Below are 13,468 nucleotides of genomic sequence, written 5' to 3'. Positions count from 1 at the left end.
TTGCGAATTTAAGGTGCAGAGAAGCTAAATGACTTGTTCAAAGTCTGAATCAGACGGGGAGCCCGTGAAATGACTTCAGTGCTTTCATTCTGATGTTTAGCTGTGATCTTTTGAGTTATCAGTTTCTGGCCCATGCATGGGGTCTCTTGTGAGACTGGAATTACTCCAAGTCTTTTGGGATTTAGGAACAAGGGCTTAAAATCAGATTAAAATCGTATCTCTGTCACACTACTGTTATTTGTTTCTTGTTTCCCTAAGGAAGAAAGAGGGAATATCTGGGGGTCCTTGGAAGGGGATTTGTGGTAACTTACAGTCTTTCTGTGATCACCTTACCCTTCTGACCTCAGGTGCCCTTGTGCATCGACTCTTCCAATTTTGCTGTGATTGAAGCTGGGTTAAAGTGCTGCCAGGGGAAGTGCATTGTTAACAGCATCAGCCTGAAGGAGGGAGAGGATGACTTCTTGGAGAAGGCCAGAAAGATTCAAAAGTTTGGAGCTGCTGTGGTGGTTATGGCTTTTGATGAAGAAGGACAGGTGAGTGATTTCTTTTGCTCTCGCTCCATTGTGTTACACAGGCTTAGATCAGTGGAAGAGAACTGAGTCCAGAACAAATGTGTTTACCATATATATCATATGTGTGTGTACACACACACACAGAGGCATACCTCAGAGATACCACGGATTCCATTCCAGGCCACTCTAATAAAGCAGATATCACAATAAAGTGAGTCGCATGAATTTTTTGGTTTTCCAGTGCGTGTAAAAATTATGTTTACACTATACTGTAGTCCGTTAAGTGTGCAATAGCGTTATGTCTAGGAAAACAATGTACATACCTTAATTAAAAATACTTTATTGCTAAAAAATGCTGACCATCACCTGAGCCTTCAGGGAATTGTAGTAGTAACATCAAAGATCACTGACCACAGATCACCGTAACAAGTAGAACAATAATGAAAAAGCTTGAAATATTGCGAGAATTACTAAAACGTGACACAGAGACATGAAGTGAGCAATGCTGTTGGAAAAATGGTGTCGATAGATTGCTCGAGGCAGGGTGGCCTCAAAGCTTCAATTTGTAAAAATGCAGTATCTGTGAAGTGCAATAAAGGCCAGTAAAACGAGGCATGCCTGTAGATATACGTGTGTGTATGTGTGTATACACAAGTACATACACACATGTGCATACATACTTATATATATATGTATACATATATATGTGTATGTGTGTGTGTGTGTGTATATATATATATGAAAATTACATAAGACACAATAAGGTTTTTACATCAGTTGAGAAGGGAATTATTCAGTAAACGCTATTGGAATAACTGACTCTGCATTTGGAAGAAAAAGAGCCCCATTTCCCACCATATCCCAATATAAAATATACATCAATTAAAGATCTAAATGTAAAAAAAATCTAAAGAATATATGAGAAAATATTCACTGAAACTTGGGAAGCCAGAAAGAAAACTGATAGACTTATTTACCTAAAAATGTAAAACTTTGTATGACAAAAGATACGATATTATTTGCAGCATGAGTAATAGCAGTGGGTTAATATCCCTACTCTGCAAAGAGTTTCTATAAATCAGAAAGTAAAATGCCCTAATCAAGTCAGTAGAAGAATGAACAAAGGAAAAGAACAAGTGATTTTTAGAAAAAGAAACACAAATAGCCAATAAACCTATGAGAAGTTACTATACTTACTAATAATTATATTATATTTCTATAAATAAAAAATGAAGCAATAATGAGATATTAGTTTCCTTTATCAAATAGAGGAAAAAAGGGGAAAAATTGAGAAATGGCAACTCCAATGTTTTCTGTGCCACAGAATCAGGGATGGGCGATGGGAGGCTTCAAACACAGTGATTGTTTAACCTGGGTGATGGGTGTGTGGTGATTACTGTATTGTTGTTTTATAATGTTATAAATACTTTCATATCTATTCCATATTTAATTTGATTAAATATTAATTTAAAAAAATCCATACCTTATAATTCAGCCTTCTTCTGAGAATCTTTATTAGGTTGAGTATGTGTTCATATTTATTGTAGCACTGTAGTAGCAAAAAATTGAGAAGGCTCTAAATGTCCATTAATAGGGGAATACTTAAATCTGCCTACATGTCATATAGAATACTGTGTAGCAGTTAGAAAGAATGAGGTGATGGAACCATGTCTAGAATATATGTATGTACATACACATGTTTGTATATATGTGTGTGTCTCTCTCTCTCTATATATATGTATGTATATATATATATATATATATTTTGGCCACGCCATGTGGCATGCAGGATCTTAGTTCACCAACCAGGGATCAAACCTGCGCTCCCTGCAGGGGAAGCACAGTGTCTTAACTACTAGACCACCAGGGAAGTCCCTAAAATATATTGAAAAGTAAAAAAACAAACAAACAAACAAACAAGTGGCACGATCCTGGTTTTATTTAATAAAAAAGGATTTATATGAATATATGTGTGTCTGTAAGCAGAGAAAAAAATTTGGTTGTTAACTGGAGGGTAGGGCTGAATTGACTTCTTATTTTATATAATTGATAAGTGGTGGGGTTATATGTTATTTTTCTTTTCTTTGTTTTCTCGTGTTTTTGAAGTAAAACTTTTTAACATAAGTGTCTTGTTTTTGTGCAAAAGATGTATTTTCTCCATGAAAAAAATTCACATAGTCCAGAAGAGGACAAAAGAGAGTTAATTTTGATAACAAACATGTATTGAACCTTTAGTTGCACCAAGCAAGCACACTCACATGTTAAATCAGTTTTTCTTCCCAACATATAAATGTTGGGTATATATTATTATTTTTGTATTTCATGTGAGTAAGCCAAAGCACAAAGACTTTACCTGACTGTTGTCACACAGGTAGCGAGCAGTCATGCTCGGATTCAAACCCAGGAGATCTGGGTCTGTGCTAAATGGTTGGGTGAAAGAATCCAGGGTGAGGCTGTCAGGGAAGAGTTGGCTATTTTAGAGAAGGTGGTCTTGAAAAGCCCCTCTGACGGGGAGATGTTTGAAAACCTGAATAAAATGAGAAAGCCACGTGGCCATTTAGGGGAAGAGAAGAGGTTCTAGAAAATTAAAGATTTTGTATGAACTGCTGTTCTTTAACTCTTGCCCTGACTCAACAAAATGTTGACGTCTTCCAGTCTTAGTAAATATGGATTATAACTTCATCTTTTATGGTTGCATTATATTCCAGTATGTATGTTTTACTTAGTCTATTATTGCATAAAATTGCGATTGTTTCTAAAATTTTAGTAGGATGAACAGTGGCCAGTGAATATAGTAATTCGTGCAGCCGTTTTCCTCTCGTAGAGTGATTTTCTTAGTTCATAGAAGTGGTCAAAGGCTGGGTCAAAGGGTGTGCACATTTGACATTTTAACACACATCGTTAAATTGTCCTTCTGAAAAGTTGTATCTAGTCATCTTCCACTACTAGTTCAGTGTGGTAAGACCATTTGACATAATTTTTATTTTTACCAAAGGTGTGTATGCAGATAGTGAAAGAGACAAATAGTTCTTTTCATGAAAAACAGAAGCCTTAAGCCTCCAGGTCCCCAGAGGCAACCACTTACAAGTTAGCTGATTCTTGTATCATTTACCTCCTTAACTTCAAATTACAGTTTTAGTTATTATTTGTTGTCTTTCTATACTGGCTAAGGATTTGACTTTTTCTCCATCTTCTACTCCCCACTCCATACATCTTTACTTTTAATCCCCCATCCTTCCAATATAGTTAATTTCAGTTGTAACTATTTTTGGCACTTACATTAAGCTGTGTAAAAGCTGAGCCATGTAGTATACCATGATTCCTTTTCCTTTCCTGCACCCTCTTTCTTTTCTATGAAGTTAATACCTATCTTTGCATTTGCTTTGCTTCTTATGTATTTTCAGACTGTTCCCTAGTTGTGTAAATGTCCAATATCCAGTGTATCCAAAGACACTAAGTAGACTGTTGTTTTAATTTCTTGAAGAATTCTCTCCAAGTCTTCTGACATAATCTGGAAAGGTTGCTCAGTGGGCCAACTGCACAGCTGTCACTGCAAGATATCCCTCCCCATCATGTGGACAGTTCTTCTCACCTCTCTCTTAGGTGTTTAGATCTCATAATTTCCTCATTCTTGGTTTAATCTCTCATTTAATGAACTGTATCCTCTGGTTAGCTTCTTATGAAAGAAGGCATGGCAGTAAATGTTTTTGAAACCTTTCATGTCTGAAAACGGCTTTATTCTACTTTTATACTTAATTAACAATTGTGTGGGTATAGGAGTACAAGCTTTAAATTATTTTCTCTATGATTTGAACTCATTGATCCATTGTCTTCTAGTTTCCTTTGGTATTGGTAAGAAGTCCAGTGCTATTCTAACCCTTGATTCTTTTTGTGAAACCTATTTATTGTTTCATTTTCTGGATGCTTCTTTGATCTTCTGTGTCCATGGTATTCTGAAATCTAGTGATTATGAGCCATTCCTTGTGCTGGGCACTCAGTAGGCCTTGTCAGTCAGGAAACTTAGAGCCGCAGTTGCAGGAAGTTTCCTTGAATTGTTTATCCTCTCTTGGCCTGTGTATTATTCAGAAACTGGATGTTTTAGAAAGATCGCCTAATTTTCTTATCTTTTCCCTCCTGTTTTTCAGTGCTGACATTTTGTTCTACTCTGTGTGAGATTTCTGCATCTGTGTTTAAGTCTTCTTTTTCCAGGAGCTCTTTTTTGTTACCTAAATGTTCTTTTTCAAATTTATATAGCAACCTGTTATTGTTTAATGGAGGCAGATGTCTTCTCAAATTCCTTCAAATATATCTTGAGCACCTAGTATGTGCCAGGCCCTGAGGAGATAGCAGGGGACAAACCTAGTCCCTGCCCTTGTGCAGTTTATGTTCTTAGGGGGCAAAGGGAATAAGAAATGAAAAAACATAAAGATACACACACACAAACCCCTGGATGGTACTGAATACACTGAAGGGATATGGAAGGGCTAAGGGTGATAGGAGTACCAGGATGAGGGTGGGGGATGCTCTTTTATATAGGATGGTTTGGGATGGAACAGAGGGGAGAAGAGGAGATTGAGAAGTTCTGAGGTTAAAAAGGCAGCTGCGGGCTTCCCTGGTGGCGCAGTGGTTAAGAATCTGCCTGCCAATGCAGGGGACACAGGTTCAATCCCTGGTCCGGGAAGATCCCACATGCCGCAGAGCAACTTAGCCCGTGCGCCGCAACTACTGAGCCTGTGCTCTAGAGCCCGTGCGCCACAACTACTGAGCCCACATGCCACAACTACTGAAGCCCACGCGCCTAGAGCCTGTGCTCTGCAACAAGAGAAGCCACCGCAGTGAGAAGCCTGCGCACCGCAACGAAGAGTAGTCCCCGCTCGCTGCAACTAGAGAAAGCCCGCGCAGCAACAAAGACCCAACGCAGCCAAAAAAAACACAAACAAACAAAAGGCAGCCACCAAATCGTGAAGGGCCTTGGAGACCACTGTTAACACTTTGGCTCTTCCTGTGAGTGAGCTGGGAAGCCACTGAAGGGTTTTGAGCAGAGGAGCGAACATGGTCCGATTTATGTTTCAAAACCACTCTGGTTCTTCGGGGAGAATGGTCTGCGGGGACCAAGCAGAGCCACTGGAGGTTGTTGCTGTAGTGCAGATGAGGGATGATGGTGGCCGGGACCAAGGCGGGAGCAACAGAAGATGTGAGGAGTCATCCATTTCTAGATGTGTCTTTAAGGTAGAGCCAGTAGGATTTGCCTTCGCGTTGGTTGTGAGCCGTGAAAGGAGGAGGAGTCACAGATAATATTCAGCTTTTTGGCCTGGGCGTTGAGGTAGGAGGGCAGTGAGCAGCCAATCTGGGACGGGCTGAGGAGAAGTTCCGGTTGGGATGGGCTGAGGAGAAGTTCCGCTTTGGCTGTGTGTTTCCAGTGGTGTGTTCAGGATGTGGTTGTGGAGATGAGTGCGGGCTTCATGGGCAAAGTCTGGCTTGAAGATAGGATTGCCTTACTTGGAAATTATTCCTTCCTAGATGATATTTAAAGCAGTGAGACTGACTTCACCAAAGGAATGACAGTAGAGAAGAGGCCCTAGGACTAAGCGAGTCTTGGAGCCACAGTGCTTCGTGGTCAGGGAGAAGAGGAGACGCCATCAGAAGCACTTGGGAAGGAGCGGCCTGTTTGGTAGGAGAGGAACCAGAGGGGAGAGTTCACCTGGAAGCCATGTGAAAAGAAAACTTCTGGAAGGGCATGACGAGCTATTTTAAAGAGCTGTGGGTAGATCAGGGAGGAGGAGATCAAGAATTTGCCCTTGGATTTAGAAATGGGGTAGTTTATGATCTTGCTGTGCTGTTTCCAAGGAGATGAAAGCTTAATCGCAGTGGGTTCAAGAGAGAAGAGGAGAATTGGGGGCAGCAGGTATAAACCATTTTGGGGGAGTTTTGCCAGAAAGGGGAACAGAAATAGGGTGGAAACCAGAGATGGATATGAGGTTAAGAAAGGGTGTGTGTGTGTGTGTGTGTGTGTGTGTGTGTGTGTGTGTGTGTGTGTAGACAGATGATGTGACAGTATGTGTTTGTAAGCTGGTGGGAGTGACCTGGTAGAGAGAAGGGGAGGAATTGGTGCGCAGAGGGCACTTGCTCAGTCCATGACCTTGTGGGTTGAGGGGCTGGCAGCCAGTGTGCAGGGGGCGGGGCAGCGCAGCAGGCAGGGCTGGGAGTGCTGGGGGTGGGGGGTGGTTTGACTGCTTCTATTTTCTCAGCGAAACAGGAGGCAAGGTCAGCCCTGAGAATGAGAATGGCATGTTGTTTGCTTCGTGTACTGGTGCTTTACCAGAAGTGTGAAGCAGAAGCACTCCCATGGGGAAGGGTGGTCACTGCCTGTGCTGTTAAAACACATACACACCCCTGGGCTCCACCCCTGAGTTTCTGACTCATGTGGTCTGGGGTGAGACCTGGCTTCGGTAATTTTAAAGCCTTAGACGTGATTCTCCTGTATACTCTGGCTGAAAACCACCAGCAGAGTTTATCTCATTTAGTCCTCGTAGTAACCATGTGGGGTAGCTGTCGCCCCATTTTACAGTGAGCCAAGGTCAAATGGCTAGGACGTAATGGAGCCCTGGTCTGCCTAGTTTGAAGACTGATGCATGCTTCCAAATCCTGTGTTATCTCCCCTGCAGAGTGCTTGATCTTGGCTGAGAACAAGCTTTCCCAATTTAGATTTGAATGAGTCCACAAATGAAAAGCAAATGTAGGGGAAATTTTTTAACTTGCTAGTTATGAGAGAAACACACATTAGAGCAATATTAAAGTGACATTTTGTCCTTATTAAGTTAGCAAAAGTAAACTTTAAAATGATCAAGATCTGTGCTGGTACAGCAGTGGTAAACAGAAGGCCTCATTCATTGTAAAGTATAGTAAAAACTGAGACACTCCTTTTGAAAGACCCCATAATGCCTATCGAGAGACATGAAAATGTTCATACCCTTTGAGGTAATGATCTCATTTCTGGGAAAGTATCCCAATAAAAACATTCAGCAGCATAAGAATTCTATATATGCCAAGGTTTTTCACCAGCTTTTTATTGAAGATAAAACAACCTAAATGCCCAACTGGAGAGAAAGTGATAACTTAGGTTATCATTCTGTTGTAATATTATCCAGAGTATTTCAATATTAATTATGAAGATTATGGAGCAGCATGACAGTGCTTACAAGATATAAATAAAAAAATTAAAAACCAGTAGTTATATAGACACTGTATATGCAACTACATAAAAACCACATTTGATAAAGATTGGAGGAGAATGCTACTAAGGAGAATAGCTGTTAGAGTAAAGGTGGTGGGATTAAAGGTCCCTTTTCAAAAACTGCTTTTCCTGATTAAAAGTAATTTTTCTATATAATTATAGACCTACATATGCTCGTTGAAGGATTGTAGTATTGAAAATTATAAAGAACAAAGTAAAAAACTCATATACTTGAATAGTTCAGAAATCAGCAATACAGATATTTTGATGCAAAGGCATTTCTTCTATTAATTGAGTTCGTAACACCTTTGAGTGTAACAATCAGGTAAGAACCAAGATTTGCTTTGCTTGGATGACACCACTGGTTATAAGGAGAAAACAGCTCTCTTAAATGGAAAACCACTGTTGCAACTAAACAAAGCAGAGGAACATACAACGTGCTTATGTTCCAGTACATGGCGACTGTCTTTGCTTTATGTTTGTGAACCATAGTGCAATGAAAACTGCAAGGTCAAGGCCAGATGTGACAGGGAGGACTGGCCCCGAGCCTTCTGGATTAGAAGGCATATAAGGAAGCACTTCTGTGTTTTTTGTTGATGTTAGTAGTTTTGATCAGCTGTTACTTTTGACTCTAAATAACAACAACAACTATATATATATATATAATATATATAATAATATATAAAATATGAAGAACACTTTCATTATTGAAATTTCTATGGGAAAAATTATTACTACTCACCTCTAGATTTAATTCTCCTTTTATAATTGAAGTGATTATTTTTATGGCAATTTTTGCTAATGTAAGTTTTCTTAGAAATACAGTTCTCACATAGTAGAATAGACTATTTTTGTTTGCACGTGTGTAAACTATGTAAAAGAATAATCAATATCATCCTATAAAAGATCCATTATATTCAGCACAGTTTCCTATGTTAAAGTGATTTGAACATAATATTCTAATTTATGGAGAAATAAAACTCCATTAGGATATTGATTAAAATGTAATAAATCCTAACCTAGAAAATAATGAGGAATTGGTATCTGGGAGACATTCAGGAACATGATATATCTTTCTGGTTACTATTCAATCAAGTTTTATAGTTTTTCTTAAATAGGAAACCTCAAGAACATTCCTAAGTATTTGTGTTGTTTTGTTGTTGTGATTTTGGCTTTTTTTTCCTTGGTAGTAATTTTTTAGAGTTTTATTACATAACATCTTCTTTTTAAAATTTAGATAAATTGACACTGTTTTCGAGTTGAATATCTTATATTTTCCAGTAGGTTATGCACCATAGTATGATAAACACATAGTTGTAGGAAACCAAAATCAATAGTTTGCCCTTTATTTTTTTCCTTGGTGAAGGTAGTTGACCCACGCCTAGGAGTTGATTCTCAGAGTTTCTGCTCTAACGCTCTCCCAGCTTTGTTAAAATCTGACGTATATTTCTGCATTTCAGGGGCCTCCTTTTTAGTGGCTATAGAGAGGTCACCCCTCTCTGGTTAAGATGCCATGATTGAGTATTTATCTCCTTGGACCTTTCTTTATAAGATAGTTATATTTTAAATTCTCTCTTTGTAAAAAGGAGACTTGTCCAGATTGCCTTCAGAGGTAGGAGTTTGTGGTAGGGATATGAGGAACATAGGCCTCTGAGCCACGCCTGGTCTTAAGACGTCCATGCCTGAGGTGTTCAGTTGTCCTACAGGAATGACAGCACAGCATACAGTAGGCATACCTCCTACGCTGAGGGTCCCCGCTCCCTGGCATGTGCCTGGCACCCCTCGCTGTGAGAGAGATTTGAGTGGGTTCATTTGCCCCTGCTGGGATGTGGCGTTGCTTCATCCAGGCCTTAGTATTTGGCTTTGCAGAGTAGGATTTTCCAGCAAACAGCCCCTCTCTGCAGGTTGTAGAGAAAAGCCATGAGCACCTGCTGGCTCATGATAATGACCTTGCAGATGAGTCTGGTTTCTGGTCTCCTCACCTGCTGTATCCCCTGTGGTTCCTCTAAACCAGTAGTTCTCAAGTTGGGGGGGGGGTGATTTTGCCACCCCAGGGGACATTTGGCGATGTCTAGACAGATTTTTTATTGTCCTGACTGGGTTGTTGGGAGGGGATGTGCTCCGTCATCTAGTGGGAGCGGGCAGCGATGCTGCTGAAAGCTCGCCAATGCATAGGGCGGCCCCCGCAGCAAAGAATGCTCTGGTCCAGATTGTCAACAGTATCAAGGTTGAGTAACCCAATTCTTAACCCAGGGCAGCTTCTTTTCTGCTACCCGTTTTTCTCTCTGATGTTGTCTGGCTGATGGGGAAAGGACAAATATGGTTTTCGTATTTTAATCCTCTGTGCCAAGCCTTGGGCTCTGGGCACTGAGGATAAATAATGGTTAGCAGAAGGCCCAGCTCCTTGCAAGATTCAGTGCCTTTCAGAGGTTTTGGTGAAAGTGGAAGAAAGACCTGATGAAGCAGGGAAAATCTAGCATGGTGGGATTCCAGAAAGATCTGAAGGGCAGGGAAAGAGTTCATAGTTAAAGCTCGATTGTTAAAAGGAAGGCAAAACTAGATAGGTTATGGGTCTTTTCTAAATATTTTTGGGTATTGGTTTTAAATACATCTCTGGATAGTAGGTCAGTCTTTTTCTTTGCTCTTCCTATGAGCTGTCTCTTTCTACTGTATCCCCTTCCTAGCTCTCCCTTTGAATGTACTAAAGACGACCAATCCTCCACTCTATCCAGGGATCGATAAACATATTAAGAATTTCCTTCTCTTTCCTCCCTTTCACCCCGCACAGAATTTGCATCCTTTCCTAGAAGGTGACATTTAAAACAACTTGACTTCTTTAAAGAGTTCAGGAGTTTTCAGTGTGGTGGCACCTGCAGTTTCTAGATTGCAACTGACACCCCTTTTTCCTCACCAGCTCGCCTCTCGGTGTCGATTCCACGTCTGAAATCCTATCCATTTCCTCTATAATCCTGAGTTCCTGGCATCCACATTCTGCCTTAAATGTGAGTTCTGCCAGGGGCACAGCCTCTGTTCTTTCAGGAGAAGGGTGAGCCAGGAGGCGTTCCAAGGTGACGTTGCGTCTCCTGCAACCCCAGCTCAGTGCTCTGCCCTGTCCATCATCCCATCCATGCCTCACTTCTCTCCGCAGGCCTGCGGCTTCTGCCGGCCTCTGGGTGTCCTAACCTTCAGCTGCTTACTCCCACACGTTTACCCCAGTAGGGAAGTCACTCCAAGGATTTCTGAACCAATCCCTTGCCCTGAGTGATTTTAAGCCAACGGGTCTCTTGTCCTGTATTTTCCCTTGGAAACTTCCCTTCTTCAGCTTTTTTCTTTCTGACTTGTCGGTGCCTTTCTGATGGTGGCACACACGTCCCTTTCCGTCACTTCCGTTTTGAACTCTGCTGTGTTCTGTGGCCCACTTTAAGATGGTTCAGTCAAGTTTGAAACCTTTAACTTGCCTCTGAAGTTGGTCCCGTTCCTTCTCTGTTCTTGTCAGGGTGCATTTTCACAGAACCTAGGTGTCTTTGATCCTTTTTCTTTCTTTCTCATAGTATCAGCCTCGATAACTAAATCAAAAATTGTTTTATGCTTATCTCATTTTTCCCTAAGTGTCTGATAATCTAGCAAAACCTGAGCAGTGGATTTCTTAACTGAAGCCTCCTACCTACTGATGGCTGTCTAGCTTTACTACAGCTTAAGAATAAACCTGATAAATCATAAAATCATAAAAGATATTTATTCCTCCTTCTTAGCCCTTAGATTTGCAGTATTTTCACTGAGGTTTCTTCTACCTCAGCCTGAGAAGGTGCATCTCACTCTTTAGTGGTTCTCACCTGGGCTGTATGTTAGTATCACTAAGGGGCTCTTTAAAAATACTGTTGCTTAGGTCTCATCTCAGGATTCTGATTGAACTGGTCTTGAGTGAGGTTCAGGTATTAGTATTAGAAAACGAAAATCCCTCTGGGTTATTAAAACATGCCACCAGAGTTGAGAGCTTCTGCATCTTTGAAATCCTCAAGCCTTGAAGCTTATTAGTATGTTTATCTCACAGCCCTGGCTGAGGAACAGGACAAAGAGAACCTTGGAGAATCTAACATGATATGCTCCTGGCAAAGGCCTGTCCATTGAAACTCTGTGCATTCTGAGATTTGCTTGTTTATTCAACAGACAGTAGCTGCTTGTCTACTAATGTGGCAGGTAGTGTACTAGGTGCTGGGAGAACAATTTGACAGGGGCCTCATCCTTGCAGAGCTGATAGTTGATGCTTCAGTTCTGACCTAGAAATGAATTCCTGTCCTGTGAGATGTCATTCATGGCTCAGAGAAAGAAAGGACCAGGACCTACCAACCAAACTAGGTGATGAAGAAATGCTAACAGCACTGGTAACCCCAAACCCCCGTGCCTTTTCTCTTAGTGAGCTTAGCTGGGCCATGAACCTAGAACCTAGAACTCTGGCTCTCTGTGAAGGGGGAAATAAAGTCGAAGACTAAAGGTGACCCTGGGTGACCTGCTCTTGACCACTTTCTTCTGGGCCCACATCTTGATCTTAACCTTATCACTAACTGAAGGAAGAAGTAAGAAGTTTGTTGAAGACATTCAGTTAAGGAAGATGAGAGCCTGCCACCTTCCCTGAAGCCTGGAGCAGTGGGGCTGCAGAGCCTGCTCCTTGTGGTCCTTTCCCTGGGCCCCTTGGTCTGCTAAGTTGTGGGAGCACATCCCCAGCAGGAGGTGAACTCTAACCCCAGCAGCTGCAGGAAGCAGGGATAGATTAGACATCACGGAGAACAGTTGAAAAAGAACACCAAAGTAGGTGAGCAATCAGAAGCCTAGATCTGAGTGAGTTCTTTTTATAATTCCCCCGCCAAGCCTTTCTCTGGAGGCTGGGGCCTCACTGAATGTCCTTGAACTACAGCAGTATCTGCACCTCTCATCCCTGCGGTCGCCTGAGAGCTCCCTCTAGAGGTCAGGATGTGTGTGATCAGCAGCTTATTTACCATACTTCATGTTCACATCTGGTCAAGGGTATCCTCCCTCCCAAGTAGTCAGCCTGGAAGATTCAACACTTAATTCAGTGGGGTTGGACAATTTTCAAGAACATTTTGCACATTTATTCAGAACTGTATGTGACTTATTTTTTTGGAACCACTGTAGTGATAGCAAGTATTCATTTTTCTTCAGAGCAGATTTGTTTTTTTTCTACAAACAGAAATTATTCAGCATGAAATTTGTTGAATAAGCCTCGCATTGAGGTTGTAAATTTGACCTGAAGACAGTTTCCATGACCAAGTTCAGAAATGCCTTGAGTCAGGGCTTCCCTGGGGGCGCAGTGGATAAGAATCCACCTGCTGATGCAGGGGACACGGGTTGGATCCCTGGTCCGGGAAGATCCCACATGCTGTGGAGCAACTAAGCCTGTGTGCCACAACTACTGAGCCTGTGCTCTAGAGCCCACGAGCCACAACTACTGAGCCCACAAGCCACAACTACTGAGCCCACGAGCCACAACTGCTGAGCCCGCATGCCACAACTACTGAAGCCTGCATGCCACAACTACTGAAGCCTGCACACCTAGAGCCTGTGCTCTGCAACAAGAGAAGCCACCATAATAAGAAGCCCGTGCACTGCAAGGAAGAGTAGCCCCTGCTTGCCACAACTAGAGAAAGCCCATGCACAGCAACGAAGACCCAACGCAGCCAAAAATAAATAAATAATAAAAAGAAAT

At 41.5% G+C, this 13,468-nt stretch overlaps 1 protein-coding gene across 5 annotated transcripts in view; it reads left to right on the top strand.

The window, feature by feature from the left end:
* MTR (5-methyltetrahydrofolate-homocysteine methyltransferase) overlaps positions 1 to 13,468 on the top strand; it is a 111,375-nt gene that overhangs the window by 42,737 nt on the left and 55,170 nt on the right. For all 5 annotated transcript variants that reach the window (XM_024761480.1, XM_024761479.1, XM_024761478.1 and 2 more), the window contains one exon: positions 348 to 533. In XM_024761480.1, coding sequence (XP_024617248.1) covers positions 348 to 533 — 186 coding nt within the window. The remainder of the gene's footprint in view (positions 1 to 347; positions 534 to 13,468) is intronic.

Source organism: Neophocaena asiaeorientalis, unplaced genomic scaffold (genome assembly GCF_003031525.2).
Source record: "Neophocaena asiaeorientalis asiaeorientalis breed wild unplaced genomic scaffold, Neophocaena_asiaeorientalis_V1.1 scaffold166, whole genome shotgun sequence".
NCBI lineage: Eukaryota > Metazoa > Chordata > Mammalia > Artiodactyla > Phocoenidae > Neophocaena > Neophocaena asiaeorientalis.
The sequence above is the reverse complement of the archived record's forward strand: the minus strand, read 5'-3'. Positions and strand labels throughout refer to the sequence as shown.